Source organism: Charadrius vociferus, unplaced genomic scaffold (assembly GCF_000708025.1).
Source record: "Charadrius vociferus isolate BGI_N301 unplaced genomic scaffold, ASM70802v2 scaffold103, whole genome shotgun sequence".
NCBI classification, from domain to species: Eukaryota; Metazoa; Chordata; class Aves; order Charadriiformes; family Charadriidae; genus Charadrius; species Charadrius vociferus.
In genome coordinates this window covers 1,941,799-1,964,511 of record NW_009648061.1, presented here as the reverse complement: position 1 = coordinate 1,964,511, position 22,713 = coordinate 1,941,799, and the positions used below count along the sequence as shown (strand labels likewise).

Genomic DNA, 22,713 nt, shown 5'->3' with positions numbered 1-22,713 from the left:
AACACTGGCAGCAATTTTGGCTGCAAAGGCAAGGAAAAAAACACCAATGTGCGGCATATCTGTACATAATTCTTTGTTGATTTAACATTAATATTACCTGGGCTGGGTAAGTAGAAAGAAATTCAGTCAGTTGGAAACTAGTTTCCTGGATGTGCGCAGCTGCCTGGCGAATAACATGATGCAGTGACAGCTGGGATTCCTTCAACAGGCAATTGAGCCAAACTTCCACGTTACCTTCAGCCATTACAGGTCTAGTCAGCTCTACAGTCTCACCCTCTCGTGAACTAATCGACAGTATACGATCATACACCTAACAAAAACAAAGAAAGAACGTTTTGTGATTTATCGATTTATTGTTATCTTTAGTGTAACTGTCTGATTTTCCTGCCATCACTCCATTAAACTTATTTAGGTAACTAATAAATTATACCAATCTGTTAAGTGAAAAGTAAAAACAATTAAATCATTACGTTTGGTGTGCAGAAAGGCTTTAAACAAAACACTGTCATCTGAACAAGGAGACAAACCCCAATACACTGACAATTCCTGAATTTCACTTAAGTTTCAATGACCTCCTCCACTTTCCAGTCACAGGAAAGGAAACCTTCCCCCATTACTGGTGAGTTAATATCCTAACAAAATTTACAGCTTTACAATCAAAAATAACAAAAACACAGAAGTTAAGGAACATGGTCAATCAAAGGAATTTCAAATGCATAGGGAGGTAGCACATTTCTAAGAAAATATATTCATACACAGGAAAAAAAATTGTTGTATCTGTTCTTGTAAAGGGCATTAGAAAATTATTCTTCAAACACTATGTTTGAAGGGATATCAAGGATAACTCAGAAACAGATGAGATACTAGATACACTTTTTGTTACACACAAACAATGAACGAAAAAGTACAAATACAGGCAATCTAAAGATACAAATATGCTCCTAAAGAATCAGAAGCTTATCTGAGGATGCTAACCTATATTAAGCCACAGAAGACAGTTGAGTACCTGGGTGTTTTTTTCTGAAACCTAAGCACTGGTGGAAATTTTTGTTTGTTTTCCTATTCTAGATAGTTTTCCTATTAAGTAAATGAGGATATGAAACTAAATCTTAAATGAAGAAAGCCTACGCAGCATCAAATAATTGATGAGCTTGGTAAAACAGCTGAATGCCCTATGCACCTAAGCAACTTTTAGTTAACAAGTATTACGTATTGTTAATTTGAAAGAACATAACACTGAGGTGTGGGCAGTACATACCCTTTCATGGAACCTGACAGTTTTAATGTTGTCAAAGACATTCAGCAGATGTGCCTGTATATTGTGAGAATCTGATGCTTGGCCAAGAATTTCTAAGAGAGCAGGATCTGACACAAAGAAGAATCGTGGAAATAGGAGGCGCTTTTTCTCCAGGTACCTGTGTTTTCCAAGGAGCTGATATATCTGTGATGATGCAAACTGCCTAATGCCATGCTTACCATTCCTCCTGTTGAGCTTTTAACATTGTCCCATATTAAGTGACCCTCATCTGCTCACACAGCTCCAACTACCAGCTAACACCGACAACTTCCAAGCTCCATTTTTCTTTCCGTAACATAAACCCCTGCAAGCAAACCAGTTGGGGGAAAAAAAAAAAAAAAAAAAGAAATTGGCGAAGGGGTGGGCAAATTGTAAGAGAACTAGGTTAATTTATACATCCTTTCCTCTTTAAAGGTGGCATTTCGCACAATGTATTATTGCAAATTTTAGCAGTGGCAATGACAACAATTCTTATCCATCATACCTTCATGTTAAGCACTTGCTTTAAGGCTACTCTTTCAGCATCAGAAACAATTTCATTGAAAAGATTTACTATTTGCTATAATATAAGCACCAGTAAAAAGAAAAGAAGCTAAACCAAAATAAAATGTTTTTACATTAAGTCTGTTACTTGATATTTAAGTGTCTCATGGTGAATTTGTCCCAGATGCGTGAAGGATCTGAACAGGACATACAGACTGAGACTGCCTTCTGGATTGAAACTAGGCTGAAACAAGCCTTGGTTTGAACAGAGATAGACAGTGATTGACAGCTTAGTCACAACTCAAATACTTCTCAGTGAGTCAGTAGCAGTTTCTTTGGAGGTGTTTTTTCATCCTGCTAACTTTTTTGCTCAGTTCAACCGAACTCATAGCAGAATAAGAATATGATCTTTGCAAAGTCTGTGGCACAGTACTCAAGCAATTGCTCTTTCCCCAGTTACACAATTCACAACCATCCACCCGAGACTGTGGTGATGTAGTAATCTTACCCTGTGAGTGATTTCTGACAGATTTCAAGCTGTTCTAGTAAGTGTGGTAGTAGCTGCCCCATGATTTCATCTCCAATGCAGCACTGAACAACATTAGGTGTTTCATGAGCTCGGATCATGATCCTCACCCAGGATTTATCAATATTAGAGAAACGCTTTGCTTCCTGTTGAAACATGATGATGAATGTGGAAGGGAAGAGGTGAAAGAAGGGAGAAGAGAGAAAAGGCATTTCCTTGCAGAATCAGCACCCAGTAATCTCACCAGTAATCTTCTCACTAATATTCCTTTGTCCAACTTCTAAAGATCTTTCAGCTTGGAAAAACACAAATCTTTCTTCTTACACAATACAGCTTATTTTACACTTGACTGTCAAACCTGCTATCTACTTTCTCTTTCAAACATTCTTAGAGAAAAAGACAGAAAACTCATTATGCGTGAATTGCATGCTTCAAATTTGAAGATTTTTTTCTAAAAACTAAAGCTAATTTTTCATTTGAAAAGCTACATAGGAAAGTTTAAGGTAAGGATTCCTAGAAAAAACATAGGTACTAGAACCTAGTGTGATAGGTACAACTAAGCTAGCTGAACTAGGCTAGGCTATCACTAGGCACAACACAAACGCATATTGGTTAATAATTTTACAATCATAAAAAGATCAAGTAGCTCACACAATTTTATTATTCTTTTTAACACAATACTTCTGTAGGCATTGTTTACCTAATTTCTTAGCAAGTCTAGTTTCGTTTTGTACCAAAAAAATGACTTTTATGTTACTTCAATTATGACATCAATTATGTCGTATCTTACATCAATTATGACATCACAGTTAAGTTATATTCTTAAAATGTAGAAAACCAAACTGAAAAAAGGCATGTCTGAAAACCTTTGGAAGCTGCTTTGCTATGTCACCGCCAACAAAAACAGCTTCTAAATAAATCCACAAGTTCTGCACAGTCATCCAGTTCTCAATGATATCTGTTGTGTTGGAAAGATAGTGCACCCATTTCTGAATCTGTGTCTTGAAGGGTGTGTTATATCTAAAATAAAAAGAAGACACTTGCTTTATTTCAAGAAGGAAGCAAGTCTCTTGAAAGCCAGCACATTATTCATAAGGATGAGGAATAATTTTGCTGCTTGTATCTTTGTCAACTTAAAGTATAGAAACCTATACTTGACTCACTTCAGCTAGTTAGCAGCTATAAACCAAATCAGCTCCAACATACTGCTTTGTATACATAGTGTGTAGCACAGCACTGATCCAACAGAAGCCGAACAGGAGCGAGATTTCAATTTCACTCTAAGGTAAAGTGGTTTCAAAAAGGAACTATGCAACATCTTGAAAGCTGCAAGACTCCCAGAGGTCCTTATCAGCTGAACTCTTGCTTTTGAACATCTGCCTGATGATCAGGTTCTGTGTTCCTTATTTTATCTGCGGGCCTTGGCATGTGAAACCAGACAAACTGAAGATCATTTTAACTGGGATTTTCAGCACCTTCAGCAAGAGGCAGTGACCTATCACAGGGGGTAGAGTAGAAGTGCCTGTAATGCCTGTAGTATGCCTGCCACAACCAGGCAGTGCTCCCCTTTATGTTCATCACCACTTTTTTTCAACAATGAAAACTGTCCACTTAATTATTCAGGGTTTGAACCACATCTACATGCTTTCAAATGAACTTATTGGAAGAATACAGATAATAAGAACTAGGCCATGAACAGTTCAAGGATAAGCAAGCTCTTAGTTTTTAGCTAGATGTCTATTTTCCTCCTCTGTGAAAGACAGATTTGCTCAATAAAACAAAGCCTCTTGCTGATATTTTTATCTACACACACACACACTTTTTCTGTTACCTGTTACTCATGAGAGAGCCAAGAATCATCAAGCTGTCCTCCATGGTAGCAATGGTTTCTGATGTGCTATCACCTCTTAAAAGAAGTTCCCCACGGGTTTTAAAGTTTGCGAAGATAAATGTTTTGTTGTCCCATTCAGCTATCACTTGTTTTAACTTCTGCTCAATGTCTCTCTCCTTCACAGCACTTATGCAGATATCCTTTTGAATAAATAGGATGTCAAAACAAGCTTTGAATGGTTCAAGTCTCCAGTATACAAATCTAATTTATATTTCCTTTAACACCAGTAAGGGTGGTGAGCAACTATTTGTCAAGTGGGAAGATATACAGACATACAAACACCGTAGCTAATAATCTGTATACCACATCACAATATGGCGAGCTTTGGGGGGAATAAAAATATAACACAGTGATTACCTTTCATATCATTAATGTTGCAAAGCAAGGCACCCTCCCAAATTAACTCCTGGGCCAAGTTGCATGATGTAAAAAAGAGGAGTTGGCACCACTATTTGTGTCATTATTTTATACAGAAAGCTGAAGTGATAGTCCATTTCACTATTCTTTCTTTAGAAATAGTTTGTTTTCCTTCTTACTACTGTTACTGACATACTACTTTAGCAGATCATTTCATTTCATGCATCCATTTCCCTTCCTTCACAATACCTCTATTTCCTCTTTATATCTTAATAGTGGAGCTTCCATTATATTCCTCAGTTTGAATGTTTCACTTTCCACATCAAAGTTGTGTTCAGTGAGATCCATAATCCGCTTCCAGTGCCGAGGCATCATTGCTTTGCTTGACATACGTTCAAGCAATGGGCAACATTCACTGAAGTCCTCAATGGTCTTCTTTAGGTCAAAAAAGGCCTGCCATTCCTTCACACCACGAGGAAGCTTACGGCATCTACATAAAAATAATGCAAGCTTTTTCAAACAATTTCAAATATTCTTTCTATTACCCATTTAACCACATAAAACCCATAAAACCATATATGGTTTTAACAGCAGACTGCGTATCTTCTAAATTCAGGTTATCTGTATTTTGAAGATTCTGCATGTAATTCTGCATGTGAAAAAAACTGTTTCCAGTCTGTTTCACAGAATCATAGAATGGTTTAGGTTGGAAAGGACCTTGAAGATCGAGTTCCAACCCCTCTGCCATAGGCAGGGACACCTCCCACTAGACCAGGTTGCCCAAGGCCACATCCAGCCTGGCCTTGAACACCTCCAGGGATGGGGCCTCAACAACCTCTGCAGGCAACCTGTACCAGTGCCTCACCACCCTCATAGTGAAAAACTTCTTCCTAATGTTTAATCTAAACCTGCTCTCTTCCAGTTTATAGCCATTCCCCCTCGTCCTATTGCTACATGCCCTAGTAAAAAGTCCTTCCCCAGCTCTCCTGTAGGCCCTTTTTATGTACGGGAAGGACGCAATAAGATCTCCCTGGAACCTTCTCTTCTCCAGGCTGAACAGCCCCAACTCTCTCAGCCTCTCCTCATAGAACATGTGCTCCAGCCCTCAGATCATCCTCGCTGATTTCATTTCATTGACTAATAGCTGGGCAGGCACCTACAGGCTCCCCCTAAAGAGCATCTGGTGAAAAGCTCAGCTTCTATGAGTGTTGCTGCATAATTCTAATACAAGTTGTCCAAGCAATCTTCAAAAACAAGGGAACCATTTTACATCTTGTTTTCATCTTTTGGTAAGGCTCATGTTACACACTGCTCTGAGCTCTAGTAAAAACCTGTTCAGCTTCTATGCACGCAATATATCCCATTTTATAGGAAAACCATTCAGCAATTCACTAAATTGCCTTAGACATCAAGGGTGAATGTTTCTCTCATGAATAATAATACTACAACAAACAAGTGAAATTTCCTTTCATGAACAAAATAGACAGAAATTTTAACATATATTCCAAACTTATTTTAAAAAAAAATAATAACCAAGAAGTTCTTTAAGGAAAAATAATCCTTAACATTTAGAGTCTAAACTGGCTCCTTTATTTTATGAAGTTGGCAACGGATATATTTTTCTCTTGAAATTCACATTTTTCATGTTTCAATGAACAAATACATGCTCAGAGTGCTAACCAATTGTATTTAAGAAGTAACAAAAGTATTTTAGGCATCTTTACCACAGCATCAGTTTCTCACCTGTTCTGAAACTCCAGAAGTTCATTGTTAATTTTTCCAGTGTCTAATTCTGACCAAAGAATATCATAGTAGCCACTGACTGTGTCAATGACATTGTTATATAGATTATAGAGTTTCTGTAACAGATTCAGTTGCTTCTTTATTTCAAGCAGCTGAGGATACTGAGTAACAGGCAAACCAAAAAGATCTTCCCCACCAGTACAAGAAATGTATTTCCGAAAGAGATTGTCAAATCGATTCTAAGAAAGAAAAAGATTAAATTAAATAAAAGTAAATAACTAAACATTCAAGATCTGGCATTACACTTAGAGCTGCATTAGTGATTAAAACCTAGTAAATACTAGAAAGATATACAGCAGATACGAACAATTTACACTGTCAATAGTTTTGTCAATAATTTTCATGAGAAAAGTAACTTTTAGTGAGCTCAGAGGCACATACTTAGAAGTTGACAGGGAGGCCATTTACTCCAAGTGGCACAGTGATAGAACAATATATGCTAAGTTTGCACTTGAAAGAGGTGGAGCATGACATGCAAAGCAAATAAAGGTGGATGTAGCACACTCTACCTCTCTAAGTATGCTCTGCAATTCTTTTATTGAAGGGCTGAAGTAAGAATTACTACTATTTAAGCAGAAAAAAACCCCAAAATGTTAATGTCAATTGCAATATAACTGAGGAATCATAGTAGAAAGCCAAATGAATAGCACTATGGGAAAAGGAAACCCATTCAAAGTCATCATTACAGGAACGAAAATTAACCGTAGTACAAAGAAACATTTTGACTGGGGAAAAAAAAAAAAAATCAGTTTAATTGGAAATCTTTAATATTATTTAGAAAAAAAAAAAGAGGTGAGGAGAAAAAGATTGGACAGAATTGCATTCATGAGGAAAAGACACAGTAATGAAAGCAAGCACTGCCTATAGCCAAATACACTAAACTTGAGAGTATGCTCTCATCAGGATACTTGAATCTAGTAGTTACTATTCATTATCTCTGCAACCTTTTTCTTAGCTCCTAAAAAACATACTTTTAATCAGCATTCCTTGTTAACGCATAGAAAAAATACCAACTTAGCTATAATTAAGTTAAAACAGACTTTGCCCAAACAGTAACCACGTGTATCAACGAAAATTAGTTCATCTACTATGACTCATTCTCAGAGTCTTCAGGTGTTAGTTTACTTGCAATAAGTTACACCAGGGAAGATTTAGATTGGATATTAGGAAAAATTTCTTAATCAAAACGGTTATCAAACATTGGAACAGGCTGCCCAGGGAAGTGGTGGAATTGCTGGAGGTATTTAAAAGACAGGTAGATGTGGTGCTTAGCGATACGGTTTAGTGGTAGTTTTGGCAGTGTTAGGTTGATGGTTGGACTCGATTTCAAAGGTCCCTTCCAACCTAGACGATTCTATGATTCTAAGTATTAAGCAATGTCTTAGAATTAAGAGTACCTGAAACATAGTAAGCCTGTCACTGGCTTCATGAGGCTCTAAACCAACCACCATTGGCCCATTCTAAAAAATAAAAAATAAAAAAAAAATGTTAAATTAGAGTGTGAAAATAGACACAACTTATTTCTAATCAGCATTTTCTAAACGCTAAATTCAAACATTTTTGCGGCTGCAGGATTCCATCCATACATCAGGTAACAACTGAACCAAGAGATCACACAATAGAACAAGCACTTCATTCTAAAACAAACAAACACATGAAGAGGCAATTAATCTCCTTTTTAATACAGAAGTTTTCATAATAGTGTAAAAGCTAGGCAATGGTAGCTCCTTTTTCAAGTAAAAATCAGCATTACGTAGAAGATGATACAAGACTGGTTCAGCTTGACTCATTTATATTATACTGAGAAAGAATATAAGAGCTTAAGTCATTTGAACTTGTATCCAACATCAGAAAACGCTTCTTACATTCTAACATAATTTCTCATTCATCCAAATCTTCACATTTGCTCATGCTAACTAGCTGTTTATCATAACGCTGAGTGTCTCAAGTCTTAATCTTTAAGAGCTGACTACCAGCATTACATAATTTGGTCACATACAAAAAATAACGAAAGCCTGCCCTGCACTGAAACTCAAATACCGCATTGACAAGGATAAAGATATTCTTCAGACAGTAGAGACACATCCCATTAATTAGTCAACTCCACAATCTTTCCATGCTCCCACTACTCCTCAAAAACTCCTCTAATACAGTACACCACAAATGTAGACCACAAAAAGACCACTTGCCTGGTCATAATCTGAATAGAACTGTGCACAGTCTTCAGCAAAAGTCTTCACAGTGCTAATAAGCTCTCCTCTGAAGTTTGGCTGCAAAGCAATGAGCTCATTCTGCACTTCATTTGCACGGACTAGCAGTTTTTCCCAACTGTAGTGCAAAGTGTCCACCTTCTCTGTCTCTTCCTTGGCCACAAGTAGATCGTATTTGTTTAACATAGCATAGGATTCCTGTCAGAAGGTTAGATGAAGATACACAAAATGGTAACTGAAGTTAATTTTACAAATATATTTGTGCTAACATTTATAATTTTTAAGAACAAAGATGATTTGTTAGAAAAATTGTTCCTTTTGCATAGCAATTATCACAATGTGGCAAACCAATACCAAACTGGAAGAAACATCAAAATTAAAACTAGTTAGTTCCCCTTAACCTCCTTACCTTTCACATAGCATTCTGCTTTCTGATAGATTATTTGCCCTAGTGTAATCTGCCTCTCTAAAAAAACTATTTCCAGTTAAACTACTCCTTAAGTCTACAGGTTTTCGTTTAATTTTAATGAGAATGTTTTTCTCATCCATGTCTTCAGTTATCTGCTATGACCCAAGCTGAATATTATGGGAGGTGAGCCATGAGAAAACCTCTAAGTAGGGGCTTTCAAGTAAGCAAAGCAAACAAATTTCTATTCCATAAAGACCTTTAAGCCCTACTTTATGTTTTCAACCAAAAAGAATTTAAAAAACGCATTAAAAGTTACCACAACTAATATGTTTCGACTATTTCAAATGTTATAACTATTCATCATTCAAAATGAGGAATCTACTTAAAAATCGACTTAATGGTCCTTTGTTTTCTCAAAACACTGATGTACCACCAATGTATAAACACTCCCCATACTGAAACCCTTAGTCAAGTTTCACAAAAACACAAATGAAATTCACTTAGTGTAAATTAGCATAGCATAAGGTAGCAATGAATCTTGCAGCATAAGAGTTTCATCTGAAAATTTTTGTATAAAGTGGAATCATTTACATTTTCCAGTTTGATCAAATTGCAGACAAATTGCAACAAATGAAAACATAACTATCTTTCTGCCACCCAACTGTGTGGAAAATATGTCAACCTCTTTCAAAAATATGAAGCATGAATCCTTGTGCCCAGGGACTCGAGGCTCCTACTTGTAGAATTGGAAGCTTAGGAATCCTTGGCTACCACAGCCTTTGCCTTGTCTCCACATAATATGGCAAAACAAGATAGGTCTCAGCAGGACCTACCAAAATGTCACCTCCTAAGAAACCCCATTACCTATGACAATTTTACAGAAGGTTCCAGCTGCCAATATACTTTGCTTTTCACCATAAACTACTTGTCCTATTTTTGCTTCTTCACACAAGTAGGGAGACCCTCACAGCTTCTAAGGCTGCGAGATACATTCCTCCTTAGCTGTATTCTGTGGAATATGGAAGGGATCCATGCTTATTTCCATTATTTGCTCATATGAGTACATACTGCATTCCATAATGTACCTCAGCTCAGAGAAAACACAGGTGTGAGACATCTGCCTGACAGCAAATACAGTTTTTGTATCTCCAAAAGAATATTAGATTGGTCAGTATTTGGCAGATAAGAATTCTGTGTTAAGTTACTTTAATTTCAAACAATAAGGACACAACCCTGACAATAAAATTATGGGCAATCTGGAAGCATGAACATGCCTTAAGAAGAAAAAAAAAAATTCTACTGAATGGCTAATCAATGGTGCATTTTGCCAAACTATAGTATTCTTAAATCCATCCTCCAGTTACAAAAGCAGAGAAACAGTTACTATCTATTTTTTAATTCTGCCAGTGACCAGAAGCCCCTACCTTGTCAGATGTTCAATAAATATACTCTGGTAAGTGAACTTCTTTAAGGAAGTCAATTGTTTATGTTTATTTCAACCCACAATATAGCTGATAAAACAATCACTCTCACGCACTCTGATACAATCTGCCTAACATTAACTTTCTCCTCTTCTGTAGGCTAAGCTAAAAAAAAAAAAAAAGAAACAACAACACAACAAAAAACAAAGAGGAAAAATCAATGCTTTTGATACACAGACTTCTTCCACAAAGTACCAAAAGCCTTCTTGCATTAAATATCTGTATTCTCATCTTCCTCTTACCTAAATCTCTCAATTTCTGCACTAGTCACCAAACCACCTCTTGCCTCATCAAGTTTACATTTTTCCAAATCGGAGTTCCATGCAAAAAAGGTTTACACTAACACAACAGGTCTGGCACCCAACATTTAAGACATCTGAAATCATACCTTTTCAAAGGCCACTGTTAAGCTTTAACCCAGAAAATAAGTGCTCTGTTGAAACAGTACCCATACATGCAACATTCCTGTTAACTACCTCAATGGGCCCAACTTGAGAATCTATGGAGATCTGTAGTTCTCTGATCTCTTTTAAAGCTGACATGGCTGTTCTTATATCATCCAGATCCTTGATGCGACGATTTAGCTTCTTGCCAGTTTCCTCTATAAAAGTGAAAATTGCTTCCATCTCTGTTCGATACTTCTTATTACAATGACACCCCAGCAAAGTCATCCAGGCTTTGATTTCTGCTCTCAGTGCTAGCTTCAGATCAGCTAAAAACATTGAACAATGAATAGATATTTAGATATTGTAGACATTTTTTAAGACGCACTGTTAATCTTTCTTCAATACGTATTGTCTTCACTTGCAGTTCTAGTTTTTCAATCTAACCATCCACATACAGACAAGATGAAATCACATTGACACCCTTGAGTGGTTTATAGGATTGCTTGCAATTCAGGATTGTTTTCCTCCTAATCCTCTCAGAATATACCATCTTTCCTCCTGGAAAGATGATGCTGGATGTCACACTTCTCATCTTGTTTGCACATCATTATACACTTTTCTGTCCTACACATCCCTAACAAATGAGGTATTAGTGTTCTGTTTGCATGCATTTACAATCAAAACAGCAAACAGCCATTCTTTCTCTTTCTCCTTTCCATCTTTACCCTAGTCCACCCATTCAAAACCAAGCAGCATCTCCCCTTCCTACAGGAGTCAGAAAGTATTTGTCTAAAGAGAAGTGGAAAGCTGGACTCTACCAGTATACAGTGCAATAGCTCCCACGCAGATGTATTCAGGCTCTGAATTGATTTTCAGCTCCAAGCCTCGGAAATGCAGAATTTCAGATTCAAATTCAGAGAGTAATGGGTTTCCCAGCATTAATTTATCAATGGTTTCCTCCTTGTCTCTCTGCCATATATGGTGGTAACCACTAAAACTCTCCAAAGCTGCAAGAACTTCCTGAAACACATTAGATGTTCAAAGGAAGTTTCTAAGCATTATGTGTATAGCATACATGTAATTTCTTAGCATCTGCTCATTAGAATACATTAAGAACTCCATAGTGGAGGAGGCTGCATCACCTCACTAAACAGAAGTCTGCTGGTAAATTTATGCTAAAGCAAGTTCCATTAGCAATCACAAACCTTGCCAGGAACTGTATGCTAATCACATTCGATTTGTCACATCAGTTACAGTATTTCCCAATGAAGTGATTCTTCAGTCAATAAAATCCTAGGAAGTAGTGGGAAGTAAAATACTCCTTTAAGACTAGGATACAGTACACTTGTCCTTCCCTACCCCTTGAAACCTGAGGTCCAGGGCCCAACATAACAAGAACAGCAGTAACTCCATTCGTTCTTAGATAGTGATGTCATGAGAATTTTTTTTACATGTATGACATCGGTGGGGTTAACTTTAAATTCTACACTCAATTCAGGTATCTTTTATTTGAATATCATTTAAGGAGCGTCCAACAGAATTATTTTTCTGGTTCTCAGGAGTTCAGGAAAACATCAAACAAAGTTAAATCATCATCACTTCAGCTGATTAAAAAAGTAAATGAGAGGTGACTGCTACGAGAGATAATTCACATCATGACTTATGATAAACATAATGCTTGCAGGCATTTAAACCTGGCTAAATGATAAAAGTTTCTAATTACAAAATACTATCAAAATACCCAGATAACTATCCAACGTTATTGACTGCACCTTAGTCTTCAGCACAAGCCTGTATGTCGATGTGCTAGTTATGCCTTAGTACCACTGAAGTTACAAGGCTTTGAATTGAAAAATTCCGCCTGGCAAGGCTTCATTGTAAGGTTGGACTAGCCCCAGGGGGAAATGACGCAGAGTTCCCCGAAGAAATATCAGTTCAATACCTACAGTTTACTAGAGAGTGCATAGAATAAGAAAAGGGCAAAGAAATAACACATATCCCTTAAGCTATCTCCTAACCTCCAGTAGCAAATCCTATGCAGTATTTACAAATGCCAAGCTGACAGCTAGTTTCCTTCCAAAAACTTTCATAAACTTTTCATAATGGGCCAGAAGTCATGCTGGCTTCATAAGAATTCCTGTGTGAATAAAACTGTATTTAACACACTTGTACAATTACTACCAGTTCTATATTAACTACACACAACTATACCTAGAGTTTTTTATGACGTTTTACCAATTGGAGGTATGTTTTTAATCAGACCTAAGTTTTACTTCATGTAATATTCAAAACCTCATAAATTTTTGAGCAGAGGACACTTAACCCATGTTACACTTTCAAAGTATATTTTCAAATTTGCAGTTATGTGTTTTCCATCCACCATCCTACACTTTTCATTCATATATTTAATTACTGCTTTAAAAGCCTACCCTTATTGCTCAAGGATATTAAAAGTAATACAATAATATCCCTTGGATAGTGATAGTAAATTAACATCTCGATTGTCTTACCCTTTTTGTAGAGTTAATAGCAGTGCTGAGTAAAGATACTAATTTAATAATGTCTTTGTTCTCTGAAACGCTCTTGAAGTAGTTCTGGCTTTGCACTGGATCGGACAAACTGAGCGATTCTGCGTCTGACACACTATCTATAAAGGCAGAGCCAAATACAAAAGCAGTTTTAGGACAGAAATATTGTTTAGGCCAAGCAAATTCCTACAGACAAAAACTAATGACCTATTTTTCAGTAAGCATATATTTTAAAGTTAAGTGTTCTTATTAACCAAAAAAGGCAACTAGAAGTCTAGGTGGGCAATAAAATTGCCACAAATTCATAAACCTCTCCATTTTAGGAAAACTGCTTCACCTAGGTACTCTGTCAAATTTCAAAAAAGTTCCACTCCTATCTTTCAAATATAATCTTTCCTTTCCTCTCACCCCTCCCCAAGATTTATCCTGTACACTTCACCTAAGTGATTTGCTGGTATGTCAGCATTGAGCAAATCCATAAATATTTCTATTTACTGAAATAATCTGAAGTAGACCACAACTGACAATTTGAAATACAAATTAACATTAAATCCAAGATGATCGTAGCCAGTCCTCAAAGGAAAAAAAGATAAAAGGGAAGTCCATTAATTTGGAAATATCCACAATATTGAATTTACCATCATTCCTTACTTCATCTCAGGCAAGGGAAACTCTTAGTTTTAAAAGAACAATTTCATTTATTAACCAGTTCAAGTATTATTTCCCTACTTTTTAGGTGTATAAGAGAGAGCTAACCTAAAAAGACTCAATGTATTTTTGAAGTACCTCTAGTACAAAGTAGAACAATTAATTTGGCTTAATTGTAAACCATTTCAGACAAGAAAAACTCAGCAACCAAAGATACCATCTTAAATTTCCCTGAATTGATGCCTTGAATAACTTAAATCCATGGCTGATCACAAAACAGATTAAGTTAAAATCCTTTTAGAAATCTTAGTCTATTCAATCGTCTACACAATCCTCTTTCCACCAATACTGCAATCTATATAGACATTTCTATTCAATACCAGGTTTTGTTTACCCTTCTTTATGGAATTTCAGCACAAGTTTTAAGATGCCATTTGAACATGGCAAGTTACAAACCACACTGGCAAATCATGAAAAAACTTTTGTGTAGTGATAGTGACTATAATTGTTTCCCAAACTTATTCACCATTTCTACTGTGCTGCCCAAGCTGGTACCCTAACAGCATTTCACATACTGCAGGTAGAACCCAAAGCAGTACGACACTCTGAGAAGCACAAAAAATCCCCTTACTCAAATCCACACAAAGATAAGTATTTTCAGCCAAGCCTGGTTTCTAACTACAGAGAGAAGGTCTGGCGTTATTTCATCCTATTTCTTCTTCAGGGTAGTTTATGAAGTCTTCATTCTACTGCTTTCAATGCATTTCATATTTAGTATCCCTTAACACATTTACCTAACATTCAAATTGAGCAATGTCAGAGTTTATCATTACCATGGATGTTTTTCTTTCCAGTCTCTTTCATACCATCATCAGAATCACTGTCTCTGCTTTCACACCGCAACACAGCCACTTTTTTCTCTAACGTTTTCTTCTAGGGAAGAAATAAAACTTCATTTTCTATTTGCTGTAGTCTTGAAACATTAGTTTTGTTTTAAGTAAGGCTGTTAAAGATACAAACCTTGGATATTCTCTCCTTACTCCACTGTCCAACTCCCTTCATTACTCTCAAAATACTATCTACAGCTTTGTTAACCATCTGCTGTACCTCATCCAAAGAGGGTGTCATGATGATATTAGGGATAGATAGGTTGATACTAGTCCTAATTATAGGATGAGCACTTTTTTTCTGCTCAGAAGCATTGTGATTTTCTAAATGAAAGACAAAAAAAGAAAAGGTGGTTCACATTTTTTTGAAGACATCAAACTAACCATTGTAATGATATAAACCAATATATGTATCCTAGCGTTAAGCATTGAGTGTAATTTCTTAAGGAAAAAAAGATCCCCTAGTCATATACAATGTGTATTGGTAAAGTCTATAGCACCACAAGCGAAAACTGTATCATGATATTTCTGTCAACGAAGCTCCTGTTCAACTTGTTCTGTGTAGCTAAACTCTGTTTAGCAGAAAATTTTGTTAGTTGGCTCATACTCCCAGTCAGCATATTAAATTTGTCACAAAAACTCCTTAGAATCTCATAATATTATATGCTTTATATGTTATAGAGACCAAATACAAATGCCCTTATTTTTGTTTCTTAAAAGTATGTAATAAGAAAACATTTCAAAAGAATGTTCCATCATAATGTCTAGAGAGATCTGAAGGCAATTAGTAAAAGAAAGAGAACACACATCTTTCTCTATTGGTTTTTTCATGCAGTTTTATATAAAACCCAAGGTCAAACAGGTAACCACTTATCAAGTCCAGCTCCACATATAATATCCGGCTTCAGAACAGTACAACCAGTCCTAAGAGAAACAGCATCACAATGACACATTCCTACTCTAACAGGAAAAACAATTCCTTTGGAAATTTTATCAATTGTCATTTAACAAGAGAGCTTATTCAAACTCCCCTAGTTTTCCGCTCTTTTACATATGAGGCTCTTTTATATATAGTTCTGGGATACTGCATTCACATATTCCTTTTTATAGGCTAAGAAAGCAAAGTACTGCAATATGGCCACCTAAGAAGTTGATCATGGAAGATGCATGAATGCGCTTCCGTATGGTCTCCAGAGTTGTTCGAGTGACTTTCAAAAGGGCGTCAACATTACAATGATTGAAGTAGGAAAGCAGTTCATTGGCTTCTTCCTCCAACATTTCTAAATCCTTTCTCTTCCTCTTTGCTGAAGACGACAGTCCAGGCCATGTCTCACTGGAATTGTGGGAGGAAGTCAAGCTTTTTGATCTTCTTTCCTCTTCTTTTGCTAAAACATTGTAAATCTAGTTAGTTAAATTGACTTAAGGGACTTGAAAAGACAATAAAGCAACAGCTCCACAGGTATGTGCAATACAGCTAAATTTTAGAGAAGTGCAGATTATACTCATTTGTTATATGTACCTCAATATAACAGTCCTTTTACTCATATCCACCTTCTCTACTCAGTACAAACTGGCATGATTATCACCAAAATTTAGGTATTTCTTATATTCTTTCTCTAGGAAGTTCAGCAATTAGCCAAGGCATGTAACTAGCTACTTCTATGGCATTCACATTTCAACGTGCAAGTTAGACTGGTAATACTAACCTATTTTGTAGAATATAGATGATTATTAGATTAACTGTTATCTAGGCAAATTCAAATGAATGTCTTTAGACATTAGATACAGATTGATAGTTCAGTCAGCTCAGTGACAGTATCCCCCAACACACACTACCAGCACGCAAAAGAAACATAAGCACAGAGCTACAATACAATCTTTTTACCTGTATCGTCTCCCTTTATTTCACCAGCGGGTACAACTGACTTATCTTCTTTTCTGACCAGTACCTCAGTGTCAAGTAACATGTTAATAAGCTCATGAGCAGCTTCTTCCACCAGTGAGCTTTTTAAATGTAAAGTCCGAGAACCTTTTATACAGAGCTCCTGTTACCAAAGCAAACATATGTTATCTTCCCAGTTCTCGTGTCTATTTCACTGTCATAGCAGGCTTTATTAACACAAATGTCAAGGCCTCAGGTTTGTGAAAAGCAAGATCAAACAACAGTATTTTTACATTGGTTTGTTCCAAACTATTTAGTGTTGGATTCTCTGTTGTGCCAAACAAGCCATCATAAATATCTTTCAAAATTGCTGTGCCTTGTTTCCTAAATCACGACTCATCCATAGTTAAAATATTACAAATCAAAGTTTATAAAGCCTCTAAACTTCCATTAAAGGGCTCCCAAAAGCAAGTGTTTCTTAATTTTCTTAACTTTCCAATGTAGACCATGGAAGATTTAACCTTTCTGTTAATCTCTGCCATTTTACATTACTTGGCAGTGCCATAAGGAGTATTAGCCAATCATATTTCCTATTTATAGCTAGATAAGAGATATAATCTATCGAAAGCTGTATTTATGACTGGAATAAACATGAAAATTATTAACTAGGGGGAGAAGGAGTCAAAGTATGAGATTTAATAAAATTCAGAAATTTTTTTTTTTCTGTAATACTTATGGCAAAATTGATCAAGTATGCTTTAGCTAACTATAATTTTTAACAATTGCCTTTTAACTTTTTCTGCTCTGTTATCTCCTATTTATTTAAGCTTAATCAAACCTGGCTACCTCTGTTTAACTTAAAATCAGTAATTGGAAAAATTCACCCATTAGCCAGATTCAGTCATTTCCAAATTTTAAGACACAATCTTTGATCTTCCTAATGATTCAGTCTAGTTGAGAGAGAAGCCAGATCTGATTTGCAGTATCACAGCAACTACTAAACAAAGTACTTTGGGTTTTTTTCCCACTGTATAACTATTTTTGTTGCAGCAATTTTTTTAGAAAATTAAAGACACCTGTTTGGTGATAGAACTTATTGCTAGTCCATTCTAATTAAAAACTACAATAAGCTTACAAATGCTGTTACTATTTTCATTGTACCCGTAACTGGTGTTCGCACACCACTTACTCTGCTAACTCAAACTAATTGGCTGTTTTGGTGTTGCGATTGCTATGTAGCAGTTCAAGCTTTCTTGCAGAAGATCAACATTAAGCAATATCAATTATCACACGGTGTTGAGAAGTTTTTTGTGCTCACTCTCACATATTTTTACTTTAGTGAATGCATGTTTTAGTACCAGCCCTATGAGGAAAGCAACAGCAGAATCAACAACAACAAAAAAAAAATACAGCTTGTGAGGCCTATAAAATACCATTAATTCCATAAAATATTATTTGAAGATTTACTTTGTATTTAACAAGATCTGTTACAAGGCACAAAAGAGGAAAGGCCAGAAACTTAAGTACACTAAGAGAAATAAACCTTTCATTAGTAGTATTTATTGCTACAAGAGGCCAGGGATGGGAATTATCTATAGGATCTTCTACAATCTTTTTCAAAGCAAAGTTTATTTCAGGAGAAAACACAAGTTAGATGTTATATCCTAAAATGCCAGAATATTACCACTATTGCCTTACAAAAATCATTCTGTCATTCAATTTTATTACTAGCTTCATCAGCTTTCTAACTGACTAAGAACTTACATGCTTGCAGTTAATCCTCTTCAATACAAAAGTATTTTGATGGGGTGAAGGAAGGGACTCTTCCCAGAATACCTTCACCCAGGTACTTCTGGGTATATTTTGCACATCCCATTACTAACTCAGGAGAGCTTGAGATTAAGAAAAATATTACATTCTTCTACAAAAATCATTTCCATCGTATTTACTCTCCCAGGCAACCAGCACACTTGTTATGGAGCTATTCACATGCATCAGATGGGCAATTCCCTTATTTAAAGGTACTAACAAGTAACAATGATAAAAAAAGATACTATCACAGAGAAAAAACATTTAGGATGAATGATATCAAATCATAAAAGAAATATACAGTAGTTGGCTTGACATTAATAAGCTCAGAAAAAACACCTCAGCTCAGACCTTTTTGCATTTGATATTTTTGTTCCTTTTTAAGGTTGCAGCCAAGCAACTGGGGATTTCCTTACTTCAGTTTCCCATGCACGCTTCATTAATTCTGCACTGTTTTTATCTCATAAGAAGAGGAAACTACCGTATTTAAAAGTCAATTAAGTCTTATTTATTAAAATTTTATCTAACAACCTTAGTCTTTTGGAGAAATTCCTCACAGCTCAGTGGTTCATCTTCTGGCAACTTACAGAGTGGCACTCTACTCATTTCTTGAAGGACAGCATCAATGCGAAATTCAACCAAGTCATTCACTCGATCAAGTAATAACTCCAACCCAGCTTTTGAAGCAAAAAGAAGATTCAAGACAATCTTAAAAGTTTGAAACAGTAATCTTTGAAGAGTTCTGCTTAAAATTTCACCTCAACAAAATATCATATTCAATTTTATATGACTTCTACACCTTAACCAGCTTACTTCAAACATCTAAACTTTTATAGCAAGGTTCACCATTCAAATCATAATTAATATTTTGCATAACATATGCTTATCTATCATATGCTATGCATATCTTAAAAGATAATAGGCAAAACATTATAAATATATATAAGATGAGCTTAAAGTATATGCATTTCAAACACAAAGACATTCAAATTCAATTGAGGTCCAGAAATACTTCTCCTTCTCCTATAGCTTGAACTCATTACCACGTGGAGAACTTGCCAGCAATAGAAACTTTTGACAAATGAAATGTCTATCCTTCAAAAAAATGTTAGAAGCCAAATAATAGTTAACAGAAAACAATGACAAGAATTTTCACAGTTTTGTAGCAATTTGCTTTCAATGCTGAAATTGCAGTAGCAGCAAGGTGCTTGTTCCAGACTCAAACTACTTGTATAATTCAAAATTAAATTGAGTGTAATGTCAGGTTAGCATCCAAAATGTATTTTAATTTGCCATTTCAACTAGAGAAAATTCCCACTATAACAACTTACATCATTTCAAACAACAAAATCTATGTTTGATGTAGTAATTAAACTGAAGCAAAAGGAACTTGGTATCTTCAGAAACAATACACATCTCAGTGCAATCTTGTGATAATCTTTTGACAGACTACAAGCTCATCTGTTTTCTAAAGCTGTTGCCCAAGATGTGTTTGCATTAATTTTAAAGAGAATGATGTTAAAAAAAATGTTTAATATGAAAAGCTATTGAGCAGTAACAGTGCCAACTCAGTCAAGATATTATCCCCTGAGAACTTGTTTTGTCCATTATTGAAACAAAAGGCAAGATTAGGAAAAGTCTGAAACCTAGGAGCTTTTTAAAAAAGGACCTATCATTCTTTGAAATCAGAATACACAGGACCTTTTGCACACTACTTTATGCTTGGTTTAACCCTAACTGCCATCCCATCCATACTAGTAAAAATTTGACAAATGTGAGACAAAAAGAAGGCGCTGTAAGAGGTTTCATGAAGTACAGGACAGATAAAAATTCTGACTTATTTCATGTATAAGCCAATTAAGTGCAAATCATATAGGATAGTAAGTTTAACAATATAGCTTGCATTTGTATAGAAAAAAACACGCAGAAGTTAATGGAAAGAGGCAAAGGACTTACCTAGCTTGTAAAAAACTGTATTAATATATTTCTCAATATTCAAGGATGTCCAGGTCAGTAACATTAGACCTGGCTGGATAGCATCATCTACATTTGCTAACCAAGGAGCCATCAGTTGTTCAATAGGTTGTTGTATTTTCAGTTTAATTCTTTTATATTCTGTCAGCATCATCTGAAATAAACATAGAATTAAAGCACTAGTTAATGTACACTGATTTGAACCTCTTCACATACACATATTTATCATAACTTAAATTAAGAGAATGCCTCTGGATGTACATCACTGAAATTCTTAAGAAACAATAATAAACTCTTTGGGAAACGTTTTCAATATTTTTAGCAAAGTTCACTATTTGTTGCTCTTCATAACAACACAAGTACTGCTTCACACGGAAATTCATCTGGTTTTAGTTGGATGGAGTTACTATTTTACATAGTGGCTTACATGGCACCATGTTTTAGATTTGTGACCAAAACAGTGTCAACAACACACCAATGTTTTGGCTATTGCTGAACAGTGCTCATAGAGCATTGAAACCTTTTCTGCTTCTCACACTGCCCGGCAGTAAGTATGTTGGGGACACACAAGAAGCTGGGAGAAAGCACAGCTGGGACAGCCACTCCAACTGACCAAAGGGATATTCCATACCTATGGCATCATACTCAAAAATAAAAGCTGGGGGAAGAAGAAGAAAGGGGGGCATTCAGAGCTGTGGTGTTTGTCTTCCCAAGTAGCCTTGCTTTCCTGGAGATGGCTAAACACCAGCCTGTCAATAAAGTAAATTAATTCTTTACATTGCTTTGCAAGTGCGTGCAGTTTTTGCTTTCCCTATAAAATTGTCTTTATCTCAACCTACGTGTTCTTGCACTTTTAACCTTTGGATTCTCTCCCCCATCCCACTGGGGGGAGTAAGCAAGCAGCTGCCTACCGGGGTTAAACCACAACGTAGATAAAGGTTTGCAAATTTAAGGCTCTAAAAGGATGTTCCAGGAGACAAAAAGCCCAAGAAATAAAATGCAACTAAGTGAACTTTTCAGCAGCTTTATTAGACCACCCTTACCAGAACTTTCATACGGTATTTGGTTTCTAGTGCATCTTTAACCTGCTGACCTAGTTTCACAAGTTTTGCAAAAAACAATCCTTGCAATAGCACTACGACTTAATATGACTTCATCTTTCTCATTTCAGAATCAAGTAGCCCTTTGAAGCTGTAGTTTTCTGGACACCCATCTTTGAATCCTCATTTTGAGTCATTAAGAACCTTGTGTGTTCATAGGTAGACAAAATGATCCAAAGGATTTAAAAAATGAGAGAAAGGGAAATTTTAACTTCTCTTTTTTAAACTACGCTACAGACATCTGTGCGAAACACTGATGCAGGAACTATGCTGCTACTCACTGGGTGCTCTACACTTTTTAAAGGCATACCACCTGTTCCTCCCTCCCAGCTGTCCTCTCAAAACAAATTGTACCCCATGCTGACACCATTATTGGATGGGAGCTAAGATGCTTATCATTTAGAAAGCAGGCAACAGAGCAAGGCATCTTGTAACCCTCCTTTTCTCCCCATCCCCATCTCTTGCCCAAGCTCTGCAGAGCTTCCCTAAACCCACGCATCTTTGAAGTGACTTCACAAAAAATACAAAGCCAGCAAATTCTTTTAAAAAGTGCCTCAAGACAGTCATAAAGATAAAAAATGTATTTTCCAGGGCTTTCTTTACGCATGATGGCTGATCTTCATTTTCTCTCTTCCATATACATAGAACCTAGACATCTTAATGTACACTACACATACATAAAAGAACTAAAATAAACCCACGTGCAAATTGTTGACAATCTTCTTATACCAGTCTCTCTTCTGTTGAGTAATACTTGCAAATGGTGGGATTTCAAGGCACATGTGAGCCATACAATCTGTTTCTCTGATTAAAGTTAATATTTGAGGGTCAAAATTCACAAATAATTCTCCTGTTTCTGGAGCTTTTACCAAGAGAGATGCCTGAAGTCCTCTTTTATTTAATTCAATCTGCAGGAAACAAAGTCATCATTCCTGATCAGTCAAGTCAGTACAATGAAATACTTTGTTTTGGACATAAATATCACTTTAGCAGATACTAAAATCAGGTATTGCCAACAATAAAGATTGATATGGTAGGAATC

The 22,713-nt window shown here is 36.0% G+C and overlaps 1 protein-coding gene across 1 annotated transcript in view; it reads right to left on the bottom strand.

Moving 5' to 3' along the window:
- The window catches only part of DNAH5 (dynein, axonemal, heavy chain 5), a 135,051-nt gene that overhangs the window by 82,151 nt on the left and 30,187 nt on the right, over nt 1–22,713 (bottom strand). Inside the window, 19 exon segments of the mRNA XM_009883744.1 lie at nt 98–310; nt 1,259–1,415; nt 2,289–2,452; nt 3,173–3,326; nt 4,138–4,337; nt 4,804–5,044; nt 6,298–6,536; nt 7,755–7,817; nt 8,547–8,765; nt 10,934–11,169; nt 11,662–11,863; nt 13,354–13,478; nt 14,853–14,952; nt 15,040–15,230; nt 16,049–16,291; nt 16,792–16,951; nt 19,129–19,274; nt 20,554–20,725; nt 22,373–22,579. Coding sequence (XP_009882046.1) covers nt 98–310; nt 1,259–1,415; nt 2,289–2,452; nt 3,173–3,326; nt 4,138–4,337; nt 4,804–5,044; nt 6,298–6,536; nt 7,755–7,817; nt 8,547–8,765; nt 10,934–11,169; nt 11,662–11,863; nt 13,354–13,478; nt 14,853–14,952; nt 15,040–15,230; nt 16,049–16,291; nt 16,792–16,951; nt 19,129–19,274; nt 20,554–20,725; nt 22,373–22,579 — 3,432 coding nt within the window.